This window comes from Carassius gibelio, chromosome A2, assembly GCF_023724105.1.
Source record: "Carassius gibelio isolate Cgi1373 ecotype wild population from Czech Republic chromosome A2, carGib1.2-hapl.c, whole genome shotgun sequence".
Classification (NCBI taxonomy): domain Eukaryota; kingdom Metazoa; phylum Chordata; class Actinopteri; order Cypriniformes; family Cyprinidae; genus Carassius; species Carassius gibelio.
Genome location: NC_068372.1, coordinates 14,120,638 through 14,146,282, shown reverse-complemented (window position 1 = coordinate 14,146,282; position 25,645 = coordinate 14,120,638). Strand labels below are relative to the sequence as shown.

The 25,645-nt window shown below is 37.8% G+C and overlaps 1 protein-coding gene across 2 annotated transcripts; it reads right to left on the bottom strand.

Annotated features, from left to right (window-relative positions):
* Positions 1-4,898: 4,898 nt before the first annotated feature.
* On the bottom strand, positions 4,899-24,378 carry LOC128027267 (polypyrimidine tract-binding protein 2). Of its 2 annotated transcripts, XM_052614695.1 has the most exons (15): positions 24,252-24,378; positions 23,579-23,609; positions 23,302-23,362; positions 19,136-19,308; positions 18,794-18,937; positions 18,518-18,676; positions 18,289-18,399; positions 17,762-17,960; positions 17,375-17,434; positions 16,599-16,714; positions 7,577-7,610; positions 6,926-7,018; positions 6,622-6,838; positions 6,268-6,345; positions 4,899-6,173 (listed from the first exon to the last, which is right to left on the bottom strand). In XM_052614695.1, the coding sequence occupies exons 1-15, from the start codon at positions 24,257-24,259 to the stop codon at positions 6,044-6,046; spliced, it is 1,614 nt and encodes a 537-aa protein (XP_052470655.1). In that variant the 5' UTR covers positions 24,260-24,378; the 3' UTR covers positions 4,899-6,043. The 2 variants fall into 2 exon arrangements, with proteins under 2 accessions (XP_052470655.1, XP_052470664.1); XM_052614704.1 differs by lacking the exon at positions 17,375-17,434.
* Positions 24,379-25,645: the final 1,267 nt, after the last annotated feature.

Genomic DNA, 25,645 nt, shown 5'->3' with positions numbered 1-25,645 from the left:
GGTCTTTAATCAAATCTGCACCGAGTCGTGGAGTTCTCTTCTTATTATTTGTTATCATAAAGAGTAAATGAAGCCTACACAGAGGAGAAGCACAACATGGTTTGTGTGATATATTAAAGCCCAATCACTGCCCAAGAATCAGTGAGTCAAAATTGTTCAATTTTCCATCTCAAGCATTATTGAGGTGCAAACAATCCCGGTTCAATTTTCTAGCATTCACGCCAATAACCCCCCTGCCTGTCCTACCTCTACACTTTTGAAGCAGTTTTTACTTTTTTTCTTTTGCCAAGCTGATTTTCAAGGCACTTGTACAATTAAATCTGGTAAAACGTTGAAAAAAAAAAATAACAGAACTGGGCATGTAATTCTCTTTGTGTGTTCATGTAAGGGTGATTCTTTACATTCGCAGTCCACTGACTGATTCATTCATTCATTAATTTACTCATTCATTCAAATATTTTCGTCAAAATGACAGAACAGAGGAGAACATTCTCTAATATCACACAAATACTTTCTGGACCGGACTAGCCACCTGTTCAGTGTTTTCCCTGGATGGACTCTAGCATTCCCATGAACATGTGAACTGGATCACAACATTTCATTAACATAAGTGACAGACAAACTGATGAGGGACATCACTTCCCATTTTTTCAATACTTAACGGGCAAGAGCAGATACTCTGATAGTACAGTATATTAATTAACCATCAACTCTTTTGAAATAGTTACGGGCTAGAGTCTTAAATGACTGAAATAAAATTATGTTTAGATATTTGATTTTACTACTGTTACATAAATGTGGTGTGCCTAATGCTCCAATTATAGGTCAAAATAGATGAAAATGTCAGCTATGTTATGTAAGGTATCATTTTATGATCATTTAAGTGTCATTCATTCGATGATGCAGATTTTTTTAAAAAATACAGCTATATCACGATACTTCTCCTGTTGACTGATTACAATAATACATTAATAATGCGCTCATTTGTGTACATTTCCATGAGATAAATTTGAACACTGCATATAAAACCAGCTTCAAAACCATTGTTTCATTTTATTGACAAACTAGAGTCAATGTTTTTTTTTTTTTTTTTTTACAGAGGTGTAAGAATCCATCCACCAGCCCAAAAAGCATAATCCAGTGTCCTGGTCGAAGGTTTAATGCATATTCGGTCTTTTACTTGCGCTTCTGATTTTATTAGGATTTAGTGTAAATTTTAGTTCAGCTCTGTGTACGATCTGACTCCAATTTCACGTGATCATTAAATTTAGACAATGTTTCTAATTAAAAATGGATCACAAAGGTCGATTATGTATCAGTTTAGATATTTGATTATTCCGGACTCACTATATTTTTAATTATCCGTTCACTGGATCTTACCATCACAAACTCTCTACACCCTCTGATGATAGTCAGAGGGTGTAGGTAGACAAATAACTGTCTTTGTCTACTACTTGCTTATGACAAAAAGCATAGTTCACTTAGTCCTTTCCCGTACAACTTGCTAACATCAGCGATTGACAGAAATCAGAAAGTCTCCAATGATGTGCCTACTGCTCCTATCATTCATGAGCCTTCAAGTTTGACCTATCCAGGCCATAAATCTGTGGTAATAAAAGCCCCCTCACAGTTGACTAGTCATAATGATTTCAGGAGTGTTCGGAATAAATCAAATATAACATTTTATTATTAGTCAGGTCAAATTGTATCATGCCAAATACATAATGAAACAATTAGAAGCCAATTTAGAAAGGATAATGCAATTGTGAATCACATTGTAACCGCATGTAGTCATATGGGGAATGGCCAAGGGATCGACGCAGGATGCAAACAAATTTAACATAGTCACACATGTAACAGTTTCCTAAATTAGATACAGGAAGATACATAATATACAGCATATGAAATACACTCCACACTACGGGCTGATCTGACTACAGAATCTGAATCAGAATCAAACTATTCTTAAAATAGTTTAAAGTTACCCAAAGTTCAGCGTGACCTACAAAGGCAGTACATGCTTCTATCTCTGTGGTATAATTCAGTGATCTGAATAGTGGAATTGAAACATTGACAGCGGTGAGCTCTTGTCCACTGTGAATGCTCTGCAGCTTACAGCCATCCTCTTGAGTCATTAAAAATAAACGCAAGAAGGCTATGATGTCATTTGCATATAGATAAAAGCCCATTTGATTTGGGAAATCACTATCTCATTCCGTGATTTAGAAGATTTTGCTTTAATCTCTGAATAAGTGCCCAGTGCACATTTTCCTGCTTCTTATTTTTTTAGTTTTACAGCTCCATGTCAGTGTGGATAAAAAAGATGTTCAGGTTTCTGCTGAGCCCCTGAGCTAAGCTGTGAATCTCCTGTAGGTGACACCATGTTCTGTCCTCGCTGACAGAGCTGTTCTGGTATAAACAAACTGTGCTGCTGCCATGAACCGCTGACAAATGGGACATAATAGTTTGCCTTGCTGTGTAAGCGGTACACTGTTATATGTGCACAACAACATAACAGCTGCTCGGAAGTGTTAGTTCACACACACACACACACACAAAATTCAATTGTCAACTTTTTACTTACCTTCATTCCATTCTGATCCCTTGACTTTCTTCCATTTTTTTTCAATGCAATTGTAATACATTGAGATGATTGTAAAAAGGATGTAAAGGTACCATTCCTGATAGAACGTGAACATCAGTGAGATGTCTATTTGACATCTACCTTTACATCTGCAAGACCTATTTTTTTTAAGGTGTATGCTCATCTACAAAACGTCTGGGCTTTTGGACTGTAGGTTTCCTTCAAGGTTATTCTATCCTTTAAATTGTCAAAGCGACACGTAATAGTGAATGATAAAAAAAGAAACAAAAAAAAAAAACCAAGAGTACTATATGGAGATCGGTTGGAGATATGTTTAATATATGGAGAACCATGGAGTCTGTTGACATTTGGGTCATAATTACGCTATGCTAATTAAATCTGCTGAGTATCAGAGAGCCGTTTAATAATTCAAACCCAGTGCAACGTCCAATACCGATGCCAATTTCCCAAAGTAAAGACAGTGGAATGATCATACTTGTATCTCCTAAATATTTAATTCTCTTTGGGAAATCATTTTGACCTACAAAGACTAAGGAAGGGCAAGACAATGACACTAGTTCTGTACTTACAGTGGAGAAACTGCTCGAAATCAGATGTGGAAATGTGATCTGTCACAGTACAACTGAAGACTCAATTGCAAAACCTGTTGAAAGGAAACATTAGTTATCAACTCAAACAATGCTAGTAGTTTTTTGTGCCTTGTGGATCTCTGAACTGACCTGCATTGGGCTTACATCTTGTTCTCTGGCTTTTCTCAAAGCGGGGAGAAACAGCAGTTTTTTTCTCCAGGCATGAACAGTATTGAAGGCTACATGGCGAGTTTCAGATGGCCTTGCAACAACACAATGAGCAGAGTGGGCTTGGATTGCTCAAGGGAACTTTGACATCCAGAATATACACAACAAGATCCCAAAGTTTTAGGAAAAAGCCTGAGCTTGGGAGAAGGATGGTCAAGTTCAATTAGCACATTTAAAATTAGATTTTTTTTTAAATTATTATTCAGAAATGTAAATTAGCAAATGTTCCAATACAGTTTGGAGTAGAAGTAACTACAGTGGTGGCCAACAATTTTAGCAGTCTTGCACTTTAACAAGTGGCTAATTATTTTTGCAAATAAATTATATAGTCTTCAGCCAATGTTTCAATGTTTAAAAAAAGTCACTTTTTAGTTTAGAAGGCTTTTAAACCAGTAAATGTAGGAAAATGACATAATATGGGGTGTATATTAGAGGCCGCTTCAGCACATAGCTTAATGCAAATAATAAATTAAACTCTAATCTGAATTAAAAATAAAATAGAAATGAAAAAAATCAAGAAATTATTTGAGAAGAAATAACTGAGGAAAATGCAGTTCTTGAAACTTCTGGAATCGCATAATGGATCAGGTTTAATTTAATATATCAACATTTCCAGGTTCTGTTAATAATGTATGAAAACAGGCACTTTTGACATAATAATAGCAAAAACTATCAGCAATTATTCACCCATATAAAGACAGTTACTTTTCTATGTTCGGTTTCATGTGCTATGAAATTTTATGGAAACTGCCTCATCACAGTGTACTAAACTGCAAAATCAAAAAATTCAGATTTTTATGATGCTAAGCACCCAATCCTAGAGACAACACAATGGCAAAAATATTGAATCTCCCTTAGGTTGAACTATAAGAATTGCAGTGTATTGTTTAAAAGCTTTCTTTCTACATAAAAGATTTAATGCTTAACAAAAAAAGAAGCACTCTCACAGAGAGATTCTAGCAGGGCACCGTTACTATGTTTATACCAGTTCACAAAAACTGTGCAAGCTACAACTTTGGTACCTTGCATCTTAGCTGAAATTGGTGCCAGCTGATTGTCCTTTCACCACCAGAAATCTACACACAATCAGTAGCATGTTGAAAGGCTGGATACTGTAAGCACCTCTTCACCATTGTATTAAATGCAACTAAACAGTGTCCAATCTGTTGCCCAAACACCCTGCTTTCTGAGAAAGATTATGGGGACATGAAAATTGCACATTGATGTCCAGGTTGGATATGCAAAAACAAAAGTTGACAGCGAGATCTGGGGAAAAGCATGAGAAAATATAGAAGAAATAAGACGACAGGATGAAACTTGCAGATTATCACTGCGAATAAAGTCAAACATAATTTTCATGGTTTACTACCGGTAGTATTTTAAACCAAGCCAAACAAGTTTTTCTACACCCAGGGAAAGAGTGCATTAGAGAAAAAGAGCTAAGTGAGATACAGAGGACAGTACAGGAAGAGGAAGAGACAGCAGAGAGGCAGAGGTGAATGCAAAGCGAGAAGAGTTTATTTAGCATGCTACAGGATAAAAGCACTACACCACACAGGGACCGTCAAGCAGGAGATTGGTAGAAAAAAGAACTTTTAATTGTGCCGCTTCTATACCGAACTTTATTCCTAAAGATGTAAAAACTTAATTCATGTAGAAAATGTACAGAACACACCCCTTCCCATTTTTTCCCAGGCCAATACCACAAAAATGTCATTTTACAGTAGAATCAGTAAGCAATTCTCGTACAACCACGAACAATTAATGATCATTTATATAAGTGATGCCTGTTGTAAAGTCCGATTTTTTTGTCTCCATTGATAAAAATATTCCGGAGGTTGAATAAAACCATTTTGTACAATGCAGAATAAAGTAAGACTAAAGGCACATTTACTTTGGTCCCAACAGTCCCTACATTACTGTGACATCACAACATCAAACATGGTCAATCTGACACATGCAACTGCCGAGATCCATCAGCACATGCTCTGATTTCATCTAAAAAAATGGGTCACAGAATTCACTGAAGTAAAAGTGAGTGAAAAATATCAAAGCAGGTACTATACGTCACACACTGTGCTCCCCACTGTCAAAGTTTTGTTTACCACAGGATTCAATTACAAAAAGTACCTTGGGTGCCTGATCAAGGAAGAAAAAAAACACTATAGCCCAAAATAAAACAAATTCACAAGATAATTTACAACTTGGAGTATGTTTCATCAGATTCAGTTCAGACTCAATTCGATAGATCATAAAAATTAACTTCTGCCTCTGAATCAAAGCAAGCTGACGAATTTAATTGCTTTTGAACAATGACAAGATGAGGCAAGAGCAAAAACTCTCTCTTTCAAAAACCATCAAAAAACATAATGTGCCTAAACCTCTATAATGTGTCACAACGGGATCAAAGGGATGATGCTATTTTGCTAAGTAAGGCACATTTTTGTCAATCCATCCTAAAACAGAATAACAGCTGGCCATACACAAACAATAGTAGGAGCAGATACAGAGCGAGTGTTCCTTTAAGGGCCATTCTCATTGAGGTTCTTGATATGGTGTTAAGGAATGACTGGTAAAAAATAATTCGACTTGAGGCTTGTGGGGGAGCGAAAGGAAAGGCAACATAGCACCAGGGCTATCATCAGATAGTGGACTTTGAGAAGGACACTCTCAGGCGGTGGCCACGGCCCATATCATAATTATGAAGGTCAATGAGTGCCTGAATCGCCTCCTCCACCGTGGACATCTGCAGCAGAGCCATTTTGCGATCTCTAGAAAGTAAAGAACAAACAAACATGATGGTCAAAGCGAAAACCATGAATGTACATAAAAGTTACTAAGTAATGGAATGCAGTGGGTTCTTACTGGAAAAACTTGAATGCTTTTACTGTACCGCCGGAGTTTGAGAAGAGCAGTCGTAAATCCTCCTCTGTCACATTCTCACTGGAGGGGAAACAAGCAGTTATTAGCATTTCCTCCAGAGTAAATGGTAAAATGCTATCATGATGCATGAACCAATAAAAAGGGAAAACAAATTTTCCTTGGTAGCCACATTTTAATCACAGACTTGAAGTGAAAGACACTGCAAGGGGGAAAAAAACTGACAATTAATTTAAAAAGATGGTCAGCACTTGGTCCAAGATTTATGATTCCAGAATACACGTGTATTAATAAAATGCCAAAACCTAGAGAAAAACGGATGTACTCCGGCATACTCACGGTATGTTGGAGAGATGGAGGGTAGCTGAAGGGGGGAAGATGTTCTGGAAGTTCTTAGACCCAGGCTTCTTGAAGCGATGCAGAGGAGAACTTGTGAAGTCCTTGGTCAGGCCCTGATCATCTAAACCCTCTCTGGGCAGCTGTACTGTCTGGTGCTTGGAGAGGGTCACACGGATGATCTTCCCATACATCTTCTGCCCGTTCAGATGGCTCATGGCTAGATAACAAAGACACAGACAGCTCTTTGTTGTCTTAATGCGATATAAAAACAACACATCATCAAAAGAACAGCGCGTCAGCTTACATAATTGGGCTTGGTTTCCATCAGACATCTGGATTAGAGCACTGTCCTTCTTATTGTAAAGGATCTTCACACGCTGCACGTCACCGTAGACACCTTCAGTTAGGCGAGAGGCAGATGGAAGAGGGAGGGAAGGAGGAGGAGGAGGAGAGGAGTGAACCAGGAAGGACAAGTTAGTGCTTCAGAAGCTCCGGTTCTGACATGAAAGTTGAAGATGATGGTACAAATCTTCCAAATTATCTACACCAAAGAGTCCAAAACAGTTTCTAACAGACATAACTTATTTTGATACGCCCTCCAAAAACAAGCTCATGTGATATGGCAAAGTTAAAATCAAAAGCCTACATGCAAAATAATCAACCATGCATTAATATAAGCTGTACATGAAGAGAGACAGATAGAGCAAGATAGAGACAGAGGCTTCGAAAGCCAAGGAAAAATAAATGGAAAAAAAAACAACACAAAAAAACTATTTTATTTGAAATTTGGCATAATAAGACTAAACAAATGAAACTGGAAAGCTAAGAAACTGTTGTTACACTAGTGCCAGATTATTAGCTAGCCCTTAAATGACAAATGAAAGATATAAAAAAAGAAAGAAATGAAATTAACAAGAGATAAACAAAAAGAGGTAGATTGCTAACGATAACATACCGAAGAGGGTAAACAGACTTTGGGGCGTAACCATCTTTAGAAGGAGAGAAGAGCAAGCAGCGTAAGACAGGAAGAGAGAAGAGTCGAGGTAGAGCGGAGATGAACAGATCATCCATAACGGAGGGTGGTTTCCCGTAGAATGGTGAGGTGGTCATGGAGCATGGGTCAAGGCAGTTAATTGGGGCAAGTCGGTCCGAGGAGGAACATTTGTTTTGGTTCAGGCACAAAGCATGAATGGATGGAGGGCGGGGAGACAGGATTGCAGGAGAGATAGGGCCAACCAATCACAGAGGAGAGGAGAGGAGAGGAGAGGAGAGGAGAGGAGAGGAGAGGAGAGGAGAGGAGAGGAGAGGAGAGGAGAGGGTTGGGAGCAACGTGGGACAAAAGAAAAAAAAGTTGGAAGGGGGGACAAAAATAATATACAGGTCAGTACATAGGAAATGCAGGAGTTTGGTCAGAAAATGAAAGGGTTGCCTTTTTTTTTTTTGCTTCCCCCGACTATGTTTCCCAGTGCCAAACGTAGTCACCCGAGACTACTGGACAGGGCACATTTACTCAGGCTAACTGCAGCACAGAAACGCTGTGAGGAGGACAAAGCATGCAGAGCGCGTTGAAGGCTTTGGTATGAGAAAGCATTTAAGAAAAAAAAAAGACAAATAAAAGATCAGCCTATAGCTGTTAAGGGGCAGGGCCATGCAGCGGGTAGGCATGAAAACCACCTTGCAGAGTTATGGCATCAATAGAGAGCACGTCATGTCGAAAACTCCACAAACCCACAAGTGTTTGGGAAAACAAAAATCATGATGGGGAAATTACTGGAACACTTCAAAAAGACAGAGAAATCAAATGAGAAAGAGTGTGAGAGAAATGAGAGGCGGGTGGGGCTACCATGTTTCATACCAACTTGAATAGCTTAGATAGAGGCAGTGGAGCATCAGGAGAGGAAGAGAGAGATACAGCTTAGAGAGAAAAGACAGTTAGATATTACTTCCAGACAGAGCGCTTGTGAAAAGGTGTGAGGGAGAGAGAGAGAGAGAGCCAGAGAGGGGGAGAGATAAAGAGAGAGGAGAGAGTGATCAAAATTTGCACAGAGGAGAGACTGCAGAAAGACCCTCCATTTTGACGAAAAACCTTACTGAGAATGCTTTCAGTATATTTCTGCAAGTATAAATGTCACAATAGAAAACAAAGAGCTACAGTTTTTAATCCATTACTAGTCACTATCAATTCACTACTAACTGCAAATATACTGAAATAACATTGAACATAATATATGAAATACACTGAGGATGGAAATGAGACACAGGTCCTTTTAAAATCATGTTAAGGAAAGTCATCTTCTTGTTAAATATGTGTGACTGAATACATCATTCTCAATCTAATAATTAGAAGAGTTACAAATGACTTTTTCTCTTTGAATTAAAAAGTATATAACAAACATGAACCATTAGATAGAAAAAAAGAATGCTTTGTTATGGATTTTGGAGCAAGGGTGGCACCATCTTGCAGTACCACAATGATGTGATGTCACAGGGTTGGTTAGCTCCATTGGCCAGTGAAGTAATATAAGCATTTAATTTAGGGATGCACCGAAATTAAAATTCTTGGCCGAAGCCGAACAAAATGAAAAACTGGGCCGAAGGCCAAATACCACGGTACATTCACGTTTTCCCCCCATGTAGGCCTATTTTGCCATTCTATTTCACCACTGCATTAATTAAATTGCCAAAATGTGTTTTTTAGTATTTTGTCCTGCTTTTCAAATAAAAAATCTATTACAAAACAACAATTAAAAAGTATTTACTTAACACTGAACATTTTTGTTTACATTCACAAGCACAATTTAACAAACAGTTGATGAGCAGAGGAGACTTTTTAAAACATTAGAATATATTACAGATCCCAATTTGAACACTATGTGTGAATGTTATAATAAATGTATTAATAGAGCTATTGTAATTTCATTATTATTATCATTATTTTCTTTTATTTTACAGAACGACAGTAAAATTACAATACTACCATTTATGAATGTTGATAGAGTTAATGCTTTTTCTCGGCTTTTATTTTTGAAGAAACCTGCAGGAAGATGCTTCTTTTTGTTTACAACTGCATTCGGATTTATAAATGATTCTGATCACAAATTTGGGAAGACGTTTGTTGCACATATCACATTAGCTACATTTCCATGCTACCAAATAATACATTTGTAATCGGATTAACGGCTCAATTGGACGGAAAAGCCTTCATGTGAACTCCTTAATCGATCCGATTGAGCTTGATCCAATTAAGCTCGATCTGATTGAAGGGGGTGGTTTATTCCTCCTCTAATATGATTGAGTAGGGCTGGGCAAAAAAAAAAAAAAATCTATTTTATATTAATTATCTTTTATTTTTTTGCAATCAATGAATAAATGGCGAATGGCGCGACACGTTGTTTTGTTTACTAACGTAACTTACACACACACTAAAGCTCGGACGACGCTCGCTGTGTTTTCAGCTTCTGCCGTCTCACTATGATATGAATACACGGCACAATACACATACAGCTGCTCTGAGAGTCACTTCATTAGCATTTGACCCTTTTTCATTGGAGAAACTACAGTCATACCGAAGGACAAGCACGTCAAAGCCCTTGTCAATATTTGTGCAGTGTGTGCATGTCAAAAAACAAATTATTCCGATTTGAAGCTTGTGATATATAAATGCTCACATAAACCTGATCGCTTTATTTAGCATTCATTTAAACACTGCAATCAGATTAATCAATCGGAATGAATTCAGTCTGATTGAACCAAAAATTGTGCATGTAAACATAGCCACTTTCAAATTTTACTGAGCAACTGACAAGTAACAATCCTGCACAGATTTTCATTGCGTTTTGGACTTTGGCACCACGAGCTCGTGCAGCGCTGTCAGAATATGTGCAATTTGTGCATGCATTAGAAAATATAACATTCTGCAGTTTATTTACAACCCACTACATTGCGAGTAAATCACTCGCATATGCGACTAAATCTTCATTCTGGCGACTAAATTATTAGACGTGATGCAGCACTAAACAGTCTCTCGCGGTGCTTCTCTGATAGTTTTAAATACTATCCCTTTTTACTTATTCGGTTGCCGAATATTCGGTGCATCCCTAGTTTCATTCCTTTTTGAACACACAAATGTGATTGGTTTTCACCAAAAAATTGGATAAATTATCAAACTGTCTAAAACACAAAGTTCAATGATCGTAGTTGCCCAAACACTGTTGCGAGGCACAACGTGATGTAAACAAATAACGCTCCAAACAATATCATTCAGGTTGCATCTTTTTGTTATGTCAGACCTCTCATGTATTTGCATTACACTGTCTCGATCACCATTAGTGCTATGTAACATATTTTATGTTCACCTGCAAGTACAATTAGCTTTTCAGCTATTAAAAGGACGCAAAATCTTAGCCTAGTAATACCAAACTCTGCTACTTCGCTTTGCTTCGTAGACACAGTCTGGAAGGGCATAATTGACAAGCGTTTTCTTTCTTGTTGGGGGGGCTTCTCTGAAGTTTAAAATCACTGGTTACCCGTAAGCCAATCACATAACGTTTGGTTATGACGTGTGTTATTCCCCAGCTAAGCTGCCTTGAACTTCCACTGTAAACACAGGAATGCAACGAAAACAAAATCATTGAGCGAAATACCGGAGGGAACATGGCAGTTCACATTAACAATTTTCGCCTTGCCAGACTTTGGTCTCCCCAGTTTCTCGCTAATGATCAGTAACAGTTGATAAACTTAACTTTTCTTAAAACCTGAAGGGAATCGGGAATAGGGCCACAACTTCACCCTCATTCAAAATGTGAAACAAACACTATTCTTGTTCGGGCTTTAGTTGGCAAATGCCGGGAATATTCTCCACAATAGAGCGAATAGCATCCTATGTCTCTGTATCCGTTTCCAATTTCCCTAACCTAAACTACAATCGTAAATTCAGCGCTTAGTGTCTATGTCACAGCTCTCAGACCACCCTCTGTTCATTGATTGGCCGGCTGGTTTGGAGCTGGAGGAAAACTGGGAGATAGTTCGCTATCTCAGACTGAGTACAGGAGCGAACTGAAATTGAGCGGAAGTACGAAGTCTGACGTAGTCAGGCTAGCAAAATCTAATAATCTATCAGAATGATCAGGTTAGTGCTGCTTCCTTAAAGTTTATTATTTTCATGTGTTTTAAGTCTTCTCAGTTAAAACATTAAAGTGTTTTAAGCCATTTAAGTGTGTGACAGCATGAAAGAGATTTCAATGCAGTACTCACGCAGTGAGACGAGTACCAGGTTGACTTCTCTTTCCTGTCTAATTGAGTAAATGCACAAAAAATTATGTCAGAATGGCTCTTTTGTTGAGTATCAACGTAAATCTGTATTGTCTCTGACCCGGTCTTCACCCCAAACCAGCAGGTTCACAATTTCTTCCACCAGTAATGGTAGTACTGCTCAAATTAGAGGGGGGAATGGTTCAACTTTTTCACGGTTCGGTTTTTATCACAGTTGTAGGGTCACGGTTTCGGTACAGTTTGGTATGTGCAATGTTTATGGAAAAACTATACTTTCAAATAAAAACTACTAACTACATGCAACAGCACAATAAATGCAATAAAGATACAAATAAAATAAACACTGACTTTCAGTTTTTTTTTTTTTTTTTTAGGTAGGTCTATCATAAGTTTTACGGTACAGAAATTGAACAAAGTACTCAAATGTAAAACAGGATATACTATAACTAAGACTGACTATAAATTAAAGATCTTTATTAAACTTACAAACGCTATTCAATCAAGAGCAGTGAATGATTTCTTTGTTGTTGCTGTTAATATTTAGACCGTTACTTTAAAATAATGCACTGTTCCAGTACGTTCAGCCGGCTATGTCTGCTATAGGAAGCTTACCAAGATGGGAATTTTAACATAATTTTTGTGTGAATTTGTCGATTCAAACAATACTTCAGAGAGTACTTAATATTTTCTGTGTTCTGAGTTTGCATGCTTCTGATGAGCACACGCAGAAATCTTCTCACTGCTCACACAAGCTCGGGTCCTCTGGCTCTTAAATGTTTAAACTGGCAAAGCTTAAATGAGTTTAGTTTAAACACAGATATCAACGTGTGCTGTTCAGGTCTCACCTTTGTACGCACTATCAGCACCCGGGTGATAAATGACCATATTCCAGCATACGACATTCACATTGAACAAGAGTTAATAGTTTGTCTGGGATTTTTTTCTTTTTCCTAATCACTGTTGTTGTAATGTACTGGGAAGCCAGAATGCGCATCCATCAACTAAAACATACATTAGCGGAACCCTGTTTTTTTTTTGTTTTTTTTTACATGTTATTTATAAGAAACCTTATTACAGATTCGTTGTCAGATTTTTGTTGAACCGCAATCCTAGCACATTAAATTTTTGGTTCAATTTTTGTCCGCAAACCATCCCACCGCTAGCTTAAATGCATAAGAAATTGCACTTATTATGGGCTCAACAGTACTTCCAAGTTCATCTTTCCCCATTTCAAATCAAGCATGTGTCCAAAAAATATAGAAATGCTAATATTACTTCAGTGACCAAACTAGCAAACTAGAGCCCGACCGATATGGATTTTTGGGGGCCGATGCCGATATTAACTCGAAAATAGCCGATTTATAAGCCGATATTTTGATTTTGAAAGTAAACTGGATATTAGACCCATTTCCTATAAACTGCACTTACACAACATTCAATAGCAAAATATCTACCTGTTCTATGTATGTGGGCTGTATAAACCATTTTCCAGAAGGGATTTATGTAAAAAAAAAAAAAAAGCCTTAGATTACGGTCTCAATGACTAAACAATTGCACATCAAAAGTATATATTTTTTAATGATCAAAAAACAGTCTGGTTTTAAACATTTAACACTTTTACTTTCTTCCAGTTGAAGCTGGTTTTAACAGTCTGTGTGTGTACTGTAAATAAATTATAATACTAAAGTTAAAGTATTTGCAGAAGTAGTCCCACACTTTGCTGCTACAGCATTCACCTTTTTCAGGTATCTGTAGGCAGAAAGAGAGACAGAGAAAGAATAAGCATGTGTATTAATAATATCACCATGTATCATTACTCATGTCATCATTAGAATTATAATAATAATAAACAGGGATCTCCTACATAGGCAAAAATGAGAAATTTATATATTTTTTTTATTTGTCAAGCAATAGGTATTACCTACTTATATTTAACTATATTATTTCAACATTTTCCTGTTATGTCTGTAAAGCTGCTTTGAAACAATATGTAAAAATAAAAAATAAAAAAAGAAAAAAGCGCGTGTTCAGCTCACATTTATTTACATGTCCCCTCTGGTTTAATCATTTCTTACGCACCTACTGTAGTTACTGTAACTACACTACATTTGCTCTCACAGACATATTCACAATGGACCCGTAGATCTTCTCCTCTTCTCTTTGTGCAGTCTGAATCAAAACATCGTCATGCGCTGGCGAACGTAAAGTTAGCCTACTGTTACCGGAAGATTACGGAATCAATTCGAAGTTGAATGGTTAACGTTAGTGTCATGAACACACCGCTGTCAATTTTGAGAAGAACCACCTTCAAACAAGTTAATAGCAAGCATTTAAGGGGCCTGCTAAAAAGGAAGCTATATTAGCGTTAGAGTAACATAACCAGCCTGAATTCACCAAATTGTGCTCTGGACCTGAGGGTAGCCTTCTCTTCCTTGCTTCTCTCTTAATTATCATCAGCTGGACTAGCGCTATCGCTTGCTTCTTACAACGGGACAGATACATGTTTGCTGCTGACCGAAAGGAGGAACAACAGACTATTAAAACTCCGCCAACGCCATAGCGCAGCGTTGCCCTTCAGATACAATCGCGTTGTATCTGAAGGGCAACGCTGAACCCAGCATACCGCGTCCTGTGTGAAAGGACCATTACGCGGTCATTATGTGGGAAACACACCGCAATAGAATAAGAATAATTTTAATGCTAACGTTATAGTTTGACCTCTTATTAACGTTCGCGCTCTTCCACTAATAAACATGGTATTAGCTTTGTGACTAATCTAATATAGCAATGCATGAGCGGCTGTAAGTGATGTTGCAGAATATTTAGAAGTGATAATGATAGGACCGTTAGCTAGAACTACCACACCGTTTTTATATACAGTGTATGAACTAAATCTACAATCATTTCACATGACGAACGACAGACTCACCTGGGTGGCTTGGCTGTCCTTCTGTAGTGAATTTCTGGCGCTGTTGTCAACTCTGGAGTTGCAGACCGCCCTCTGGTGGGCAAAGTATGCAACACTCATAACATGAGTGAAGCATGAGACTCTGTTTTTTCATGTTTCATCGGCCGTTATAAACGCCGATGCCGATTTAAATGCAATTAGCTCATATCGGCCGATAATATCGGCCGGCCGATATATCGGTCGGGCTCTATAGCAAACCAACCCTGTGACATCACACGCTGTGGTATTTCAAGATGGTTGACACTCTTGATTGAAGAAGGGCTGGGTATAATTTTTTTTTTTTCGTAAAGTGCACTGCAGGTTAACACAAAAGTTACGATTCTTTCATAATTTACTCACCCTCGTGTTGTTTTAATTTAGATACAATTTTAGGCTTTTATTCACATATAAACATTGATCATCACACATCCATATATCTCATCAAATATGGTGAACATGGAAGCTCAACATGCCTGCTTGACAAGCTGGGTCCAATGAGGTTAGCTTTGGCACATTAAGCAAGCAAGGTTATGTATGTATGTGTAGGTACACTGATAAAAAATTATATGTGGATAAAGGCCTGCCGACTTTGTAAGGGGTTTTAGGACAAAATTGGGCATCATACACTAAACAAACGAGGATCATACTTTGCCAACCTTTCAAGATGTTACAAAGCAAAAATGCAAGACAAATAAAAACAGTGAGTTCTAAAGTTGGCCCAAAACATAAAAAATGTTTGATATGCTTCAACTGGAAGGAATTATAGTCTGAAGCTTAAAAATATAAATAAGAAAATATGTGTGCCCATCACACACTATGTGATTTCTATGAAATTGAATGGCCAAAACCTGCACACTGGTTCTGACTATCTACAACTAGCGTCGGATGAAGTGCCCTGACTGCAAATTGGGTCAAAAATCTAGACAAAAGTTGTGTAGTTTTTTCCAACTTTATAGCCATTTTGTCTCTTCAGAATACTTTTTGCATTAAACAGCTCTGCTCATATGGATTACTTTTATGATACTTCTATGAATTGTTTGACAAGTAAAAGTTTTGGCTGCATGGACTTTCAATAGATAGACAAAAATAAAGAGAGAATACTGAAAATGTCTTCATTTGTGTGCCGAAGATTAACAGAAGTCATACGGTCTTGACATTAGGGTGAGTAAATGATGACAGAATCTCAATTTTTAGGGGATTATATAATCCAAATATAACTATTTATATATAATATTTTGGGCCCTTACAGGTTAATAAAGCAATATAATGCAACATTATTTAGCAAAATTTATAATGTAGAAATTTAAATAATAAAATCATATGTGGTGCAGCTGTTGATGTTTAAAATCTTTTACTTGTGCGCTAAAAAATATGCATGGATTAAAATTATCTTGCGGTTTTAAGAATGATATTCCATCTTGCAAATTGATGGTAAAACATATTTTTACCCAGCTCTAGTATTTACTGAAAAATACATTAAATAATTTGGAAAAAGCTTATGACATTCCCATGAATTCTTCTTTATGTTCTACCCTCAAAATACAATAGATTTTTTATTATGTTAATGCTGATCTGCTGCTAAAGGCCACAAAGGTTAAGACCTCTCAAACTCAAGAATGATCTTTGACAGATGAGGACTGAACATATAAAACCTGAAACATACAGTGTACTGGTGACCTGATTGAAGTAATGAAAAGACTGTGAACAGAGAGAGCAGGGATATATGTGTGTGTGTGTGTTTTGTGGGGGGTGTACGGACCTCTTCGTTAAGGTTGCTGACCAGTAGCACTCCACCAGGTCCCGAATGTCCAGACAATGCCACCCTCCCTGCTGCTGCTGCCGCCGCCGCCGCTGCACTTAGAGGACTGATGGCCCCTATAGAGAGAGAGAACGAGAGTAGCAGGACCATGTCAGCCCACATAGCCCAGAAGAGCCAAAAGCTCAGCATCTCAGGCGGATCTGTCCTGTGGCCATGCATTCTATCTGTCTGCACCCACCACACCAAGCACATCCAGTAACACAGCCAACTGCACAGACCTCTGGCAACCCCACATCCCAAAGTCAATATCTGCCGCTAGGAAGATCACTATCTGAACCGATTTCACACAGACTGGCACTTTAGAGCAATATCCGAAAACAAAATTGCTTTTTGGGCCCTGTCTGCTTGCTGTAGTTAGTCGGTAAATAGGCTGCTCTGCTTTAGCTAAAGGGAGCTTGTGTTTGGCAGTTTGGATTGCCAGTCTGTCTGAAATACGGGCCCCTAATTAGTGTGCGTGTCAATCGATTACGTCAGGCCCATAATGCAGAATGGAAGGGCTTATTGTTGCAGCTTCAGATTTATGCTTTGACAAATAGCGACACTGTTTATGAATCCTGCATGTCAAGTCAGGACAAATGGTTAGGGTGGTTTCAACATGAAAGCCCTGCCAATTCTGACAGCACTGGAAAAGTCCCTGTCCTTCAGAAGGAAGAGCGCATTCAAGTAGGGTTAGAAAATCAAAAGGAAAAAGGAAAAGTAAATGGAAGCATAGGTACCTAGAGAAGATGGAAACCCTCCACCACTAGAGTAGGAAGTTACCATTCCAGAGGGAGTACCTACGGAGAATGTGTACAGTCAAAGTCTTACGGGATCAAACACAGACTGGGGGCCGTGGAAGCGGCAAAAACGTAAAGCAACGTGTTTGAATGGCACATCAATTAGACGGGATTGCATTTCAGGCACCACTGACCCATTTTCTACTAAGAACTAGAAAACTCATGACTCATAAAAGAAGGAAAGCATTCACACCTCTACTCTGCTCTGAAGCTATGCAGACAGGAGATGATGGAGCATGTCAGAGAATGACAGGGAAGATGGGTCTTAAATGTGTGATTGAGCAACGTTTGCGTTTGAGGCACGCATGAGAGTGTTTTCTAACTTACCCAGAAGGGAGGTGGAATCTTTGCTGAGAGTGGCAGCCACAGATGGGTCCACAGGTGGTTGACCGTCTCCTGCCGGCAGCTCGGGCCGAGTATAATCCCGGCTTTTGTCATTGTTGTATTTTACGTTCAGGTTGACCAGCTTGGAGAAGTCAATACGCAAAGTGCAGCAGGAGTTGTATATGTTCTGACCATCCAAAGACTTTTATGAAAAGAAGTGAAAAAGAAAGACAGAGGATGAGAGCAAGACATTTGTTATTCTATGACATGGGCGAATAAGGATAACTATAATTAAAGCCAGCGCATAATGTAGGGCCCTGGCTCAAAGTAATAAAAACATTTCTCTTCAAGTAATGACAACTGCAGTCATTTCATCACATAAATGAAAGAAAGGTACTAAACCAACATTTGACTGGATCATAATTTGCCTGTGGCCATCACCATCACATTAAAAATCTCATAACTGTGCTCTGGCACATCATTACACTTTTATGGAGTTTGTGGTGGTTTAATCCTTTTCGTTCACTCACCAGTTTGGCCTGCTGGGCATTTACTGGGTCACTGAACTGCAGAAGAGCCTGGAACTGATTATTTTTGGTAAACGTGATTATCTTCATGACAGTGCCAAACTTGGAGAAGATCTAAGAGAGATCAATGAAAAGTCCTTTTAATTCAGAGGCATGAGTGTATAAAAAAACATTTGGCTTGCTTTTTTAAATGCCAGTTTATTCCAGATGGATGCCTGCTGTGGCCAGTGACCTGTTGGAGGACGTCCAGGGTGACTGGGTAGAACATGTTGTCAATGATTATTCGCAGTACTGGGCTGGGAGCAGGCGTTAACACACTCTCGCCTGCCGCCGAGCTTGGAGAGCCACCCTCCTGGACCGCGGACACCGCCTGCAGCACAGCCTGAGCTCGCTTCAGAAGGAAAGCAGGGCAAACGATTAGGATCTGAACTACGCTAATTACACACTTCTGTTGCTTATATCATATTAGTTATGAAAAATGTAAACAAAAAAGGGTGCATTTTCTAACCTGGTTGAGGGCACTGTCAGTCTTGAGCTCTTTGTGGTTGGAGTACTGAATGAACACTGGGACATTACGCACTTGAGGTGTAACAGCTGTGTAGTAGTTCACCATAGTAACAGCTGCTTCCTCTGTTCCTAGCTCCAAAAATGCCTAATCGAGGGAAATTGTTCAAAATTAAGAAACAGACTCTTTTTCCAAATAAATGAGCAAAAACTTTGTTCCCCCTATTTGAAAAACAGCTTAAACAAAACATTTTAAACACTAAACTGAATTTCAGAAGATTTATCTCCTTGGTATTACAACAGGAGCTTGGTTTTATGTCCCTCACCATCATCCCCTATCACATACCTGATTTTTGCCTTTAAGCATCAGGATGTTGGTGACCTTTCCAAAGGGCAAACCCAGGGCGATGACCTCAGTCTCAGAAACCTCATTGGGGAGTTTCCTGATATGAATGACTCTGGATGGTGGGCTATCCATACTGTCCTCCACCCTCAGTTTCTTACTGTCACTTCCATTAGCTGTCAAATAAATCAAAAATACACCTGCACTTCAAAACTTGGTTTTTATTTGGTTTCATCAAGTTTATGAGGTTCAATTAAATAAATGGGACCAACTTAAATATATATATATAAATGTGTATATATATACTGTAACTATAAATCTATCTGTAATTTACTGTGTGTCATCTTTCATATTCTGTTTATATTTCATGAAGTGAAAACGTGGTCAAAATAGCTGCTTTTCCACTGTTGGGACAGCTTTGTTAAATATTTAAATCCAAAAGCAACAATGTTTCACAATAATAAGTGATACATTGATCATACTGAATTAATTTATCAGGATTGAAAATTAGTCACACAGAAATAAAGCGGTATGAACAAAGCCTATACCTGCTTATTCAGTCGAGTCAGTTTCTGTTTATTTGTAGTCACAGTATATAGCCTACAATCACATCACATTTTTATAAAAGCTCCCTAACAAAAAACATTATTATATCTTTATGACATATAGGCGGAGCTGAACTCTTAGATGAGATTTTTGACAGATAAAATGTTACTAAATAAATACATGACTCTGACAGCCAATTCCAGTCCATGTTCCGAAGTGAAGTAAACCCCTGCTCAGGGAGTAAGGAGCAATGAACACTTTGTAGGGATAATATTGATTGGAACACCGTTCATTCACATAGCTCGAGTTGGCCATCTGAATCGGGTGTGTTACCTAAGCAAGACATGCAAATTATGTGCGCGAGCACTGGAAATGGGAACCGCTGGGCTACATCATGTGTCATTAACCAGGCGAGAAAACTTTAAAAGTACTACAATACCATGAAGGAAGACCGTGTTGTAGTGCTGGGCGGTAAACCGGTTCATACCGAAAACCGGTGTATATTTTCGTAACGATGTTAATTTTGAATATACCGCCATACCGGTGTATTTAATTACTCAACGTTCGTTCCGACACTGTTTCAGACGGACCCTTTACAATGTTGCACTTCTAAGCAGCGACTGCGAGGCGTGGTGAGCGTACGCCATAGACAGGGCTTAACACAGCTGTGCTCTGGTGTTACGTTATAACGCCTTTTTTCCCACAGTCGTATTAACGGGTGTATGCACGAGGTGTCAAGGAGCAGTGCTCTGCAGCAGTGCAGCGATTGTTAACGTACTGAGTCTATTTTTGCTGTGCCGCAGGCATTGAATTAAAGTGAAAGTGCATTGTTCGCGGGAAAAATGAACATGGATTGACATGGAAACGCAGTCACATGGGTTTTTGGCTAGGTTTAAAAGAAGAAAAAGGGCACTTTCAGATATACAAGGAAAACAATATATATGTTCACTTTTATGGAAGCAGAAAAAAACAAGTACATTAAGACACGTGGGATTGCTTGTGATAAAGATTTAAATGCAAAATGCACAAGACTTAATTTTCAATATTTTAACAAGTAGGCTAATTATTGTGTTTAAATGTTTTGCCGCTTGGTGGAGCAGCTTATTATACAAACCTAGAAGTAAAATGCATGAATAATGCAATGTTTATATTTATTGAGTTTAAACTAATGTCTATATGAAAGATTATTACTGTACTGTGATAAAAGACTTACGATGCTGTAAAAAAACAAAAAAGGCGGCAATACGAGCAATTTGCTCCAGCACCTTATCCGCAAGCACGTCTTGGAATATCAACCAGCAGAAAATGCCTTGTACACCTGATTATGCATGAAAAAACCCGTCATAAACCGAAAAAACGGTATAATAAAAAAAAAATTAAAAAAAAATGGTATATACATTTTTGGTCAAACCGCACAGCACTACCGTGTTGTTGATGTTTGCCTCCCATTGTAGCTCTGTCTGCAGTGTGCGTGAATGTGCTAATAACGTATCCTGTCTGCGCGAACAGGGTGCGCAGAGGTATGCAGATACATACATTGACAGGCAGGTAGGAAAGCTATTTAAAACGTTCGAACAGAGCATTTTGATTGGACGTACATTTCTTGGTCCTATGCCTTCCACCGAATATATAAATACAGATAAAAAACATTTAAACTACTTAACTTAATGATTGCTATAATGATGTGAAAAGACTTTGAATCAGTATAACAACAAATGTTTCTGAAGACAATCACCTATTGCACCTTTAATGGCTAGCATGCAGTCTTTTGCATCGCTTATAAATATTTCTGCCTTGTATGGTGCAGTAAATTATGCTGGGGGGGGGGTCAATTTGAATATTTTAAATACATATGTGAGAGGGTTAGGTACTTCGTTCTAAACAATTATATGTAACGTAGACTAATCATGTTCAGTACAATTTTCGCTATTCACCGCTCGCAAGCATCCACTCCTCCATTGTTGAGACAGACAACCGTGTTTTGTGCTCATTCTCTGGGGGAATACCTATTTTACAGTCCACAATTTGATCTATGTCTTTAGGAACAATAGTTTTTGAGAAAAGTGGAGAAAAGTAGCTCCTTCGCCAGTGTACGGAAGATCATAGGGGTTAACGTTGTTCCGTAAAGGCTTATAATGGTGTTCTGTACAGCAGCCATAACTTGATTTTATCAGCGAAAATGGACATTTAATTGATCAACAGTGAACTGTTTATTTTAACTGAAGAAAACATTACTTAAATGAATATGAAAGATGAGTACCTTTTTATTTGATAAAATGCAAGTTAATTACTGCTGTCACCGTCCCACCTGTGGGACGCTAGGCTCTCTTTTTTGTTGTTGTCTTTTTCTCTATAAAATCTTTTAGTAATCATCATAAATCATATATAATTTAAAAGCTTAGAAGCCCAAGATTCATCGTGTGAAAACCATTTTGAAATCAGACATTGCTTTACCATGGAAATACCAAGTATAGGAAAGTAATGGGAGTGACCAGATGAGGGTGTTTTTACACCATGATACCGGATTGGCTGACGTCATAGTGACGTTAGGTTTAGGGGTGGGGTTGGTTAAGGGGAATCATTTAGATTGCATGATTTAGAAACACCCAGCAGTTTGAAAACACCCAAAAGGTGATAAACGCCCACTTTTGCTCTGCAGAGACCTAAGTCTGTGGAAATGGTACTTTAAAATCTAATGGCGGTCACCTCCCCCTTAGTGGGAAGTGTCAAGTGTCATAAAACATAATGCATTACGGTCTTTTAGAACCAAAATTTTTTATAATCTTGGCAACAAACATATCATTGGAAAGGTCTGGGTCTCAGGATTTCATATTTTGTGGTTATTTTGAGATAGAAGTAAAATTCACAGAAAAATCAAGAGAAAAATTAATTAAGCAAAATTCGAAACAGTGGCTGTGTGTGGTATGACGCCCTAAATAAAATCTCACAGGAACCTAATTTTTTTTTTCATATTAACTTCTAATTTGTAACATAACTTATTTAGACACAAGGCTTTAATTTTATACCAATTTTAGAGTAAAAAATACAGCAATTTAAGTTTGGATAGTGCAATTTAATGACTATTTAAAAAAAGGGGGGGAGGGGTGACAGTTAAGGGGTTAATAAATAAGTACTGTGGGAAACTTAAATGAAATAGAAATGTAAATTTTTGCTCTTCCCTCACAAGCTACAGTCTTGAAGTATAACTTGCCCACCATTAATTTTCAAGCGCAGTGGGGGCAACTAGCAAACTTACTCAAATCTTACTGAAACAAACAGCGGATGGGTCTCTGTTTAGATCGGGGGTGAAAGAGGGAGACATAAGGATGACACAGATATATAGTTTATGTATGACCTGGAATGATTTATTCTGTAATCGGCGCTAAAACGTCACCTGTAAAGAACATTGTTGTGTACAGAACATGGTTAGTCTACGTTAGCCTATTGAGGGTATGTAGAATTTTGTGAATGAGAGTTCTGAAATTTGTGGCGTTTCTGTGGAATTTTAATGATTTGTATTCCCTGTGAACTTAGTTTTTGCTTATCAATTACACACAGACACACACAAATCTATAATAATGCATATTTAAAGCCCAGTCTACAAGTGTCACCCCTCCTCTTACCAGTGACTGAAGAATTTGGACTGTTGTACAGACTGCCAGACAGCAATTCATCCGAGCTTCTCTACAAAGACACAGATGTTACACTTCAAATTCAGTAAATCATTCAAATAATTAAAAATATGTAACTTACAAGTCATACAACTTTACATTATTCCATTGTTCACAAAATCCCCAGATAATATGGACTTGTTGAGGAGGTTACTCTCTCAGATTTGTTGCATATGTTTTGATACAATATCCTAAAATTAAGTGAAGTCAAGAAAAAAAGAACACTTACTTTCACACCAACTGCAACATCACTTGCAATGCTGATGGGTCAAAAAAAAAAATCCCGATTAACTCTGGGCTGTATGTTCTGTTACACTTTCGAAATCACATACACATCGATGCCACACCACATAATGTCATCAGTGCACTAATTTCGCAATTACAAATATTAATTGTACAGCAATGTGGACAATATTATAATCAGCAGTTTGTTATAAGAAGCTTAATAATGCACGTAGGCAATTGGGTTTTGAAACGCAAATTGTGCATAATAAAGTGGTATTCTGTAACGCCAAATATTTAACTCGTGGGTGGAACGAGTGACCTACCGTTACATTTCAAACAAAGGAAAACGGACGCGTTAGCCGCGGAGCTAACGTTAAGCGTCTTTACATGCCACTGTTGTTCACATTATAGGATACACATCATAGACTGATGTTAAATTATTCTGCAGGTAACTAATTGATATTATGTATACACAAAGCATCTATTTAGTGGTAAAATATGATATGCGGAGCTAGCATGCATTTGTTATTATTAGCCAACGTTGGCTTATGCATCACCAGTCTGCGCAACGGCCTTGCTAGAACGCTCAATATTGCGACCAAACTCGTTTTAGAATTAATTTAAACTACTCTCAAAAATATTTTTTTTCTCATATTCTGTAAACAACGCAGACTTACCCGTCCATTGCAGGGAAACCGTCCTTCACGGTGTGAGATCGATCGCAGGAGCAGAGGAGCCTTCACACAAGCGTACCTATGCAAAATGGAGGAGAGTCCGTTATTCACGAAATCACCCGAACACAGTCGAAAAAAGCCGAATCGACGAGCAGACGCTGAAAGCCTCAGAGCGACCTGGGTGACAAAGTTCATAACCAAAACAAGAAAAAAAAAAAAAAAAACCTTCACAAACACACACACAACACTCATCGTTTTCTGCAGAACAGCTGCATTATCATAATCAATGACTCTCATCCTTATGGAAAATCTGGGAACATTATATAATTATTAAAACTGTAGCCAAATTTCCGTTCTTCGAAATATGAAAATTTATTAAAATGTTCAAAGTCATGGACATTTCTGAAGTGAATGTATATTTTTTTGGTTCTGATCTGCAAAGTGATTCAGAAAGCATTTTATGCAGAAACAATGAAACTTGATCATCATTGTCAGAGATCTGAATGTTTTTATCTTTAAATACTTTGTCATTTATTTTAGGCCTAATTTATTGCTGCCAGTATGTCAGAGCATCTTAATGCTGCACTGTATATATATATATATATATATATATATATATATATATATATATATATATATATATATATATATATATATATATAATAGTAATAATAAAAACAATTGGAAGTAAAAATTGTGACTAACTGTATATTACAATATTTTATAATCAACATGGATAATTTATAGTGAAAAACAGTAAGTTTACATTTCCACAGTCCATGAGTGATATTAAATTGTTTTGCAAATGCAGTTTGCTTCCTTCTTTTCTGAGAAGGTCATCAATATCAGGAAGGCGATTAGCACATCCTCAAGTAATGCAGAGGTCAGACAGATTCGGCCACAATATCAAAAATATAGTAGGCCTATGTCTATTTTTGATGCAATTGATAGCAAAATATTGGAAGAAATGCAGCACCTAAAACCGTCAACCTGCTATCTTGACACACTTTTCAAAAGTGTGCTTAATTGTTTATAAGCAGATGTCTTAGAAGTGGTCAATGTCTCACTTTTTTCTGGGACATTTCCAAACTCCCTGAAAACTGCAGTTGTTAAGCCCCTCCTGAAAAAGAGCAATCTTGAGCCCCTTTCACACTGCGATTCCGGCAAATACATGGGTAAAGTGTTCCGGCAATTGTTTCCGGGTCGCTAGATTTTGCACTTTCACACTACCAGTGATTACCCGGAATATGTGCATGCTTTCACACACAACCCGTAAAGATTCCGTAAAGACACTTGACACAGGACATCAATAATTTTCAACGTTTTTAAACGTTTTTACTTTGTGATTATTTTTTTTCTTTTTCATTATTATTTTACGTTCTTTTATGTAAAGCACT

Excerpts from the sequence above, each read along its gene's own strand:
- LOC128027267 (XM_052614695.1), bottom strand. Across the intron at positions 19,309-23,301 it reads TCCAAATTCTTCAGTCACTG|CTAATGGAAGTGACAGTAAG; the intron begins GTAAGAGGAGGG and ends TTTATTTGACAG. Across the intron at positions 6,839-6,925 it reads TGGAAACCAAGCCCAATTAT|CCATGAGCCATCTGAACGGG; the intron begins GTAAGCTGACGC and ends TTTGTTATCTAG.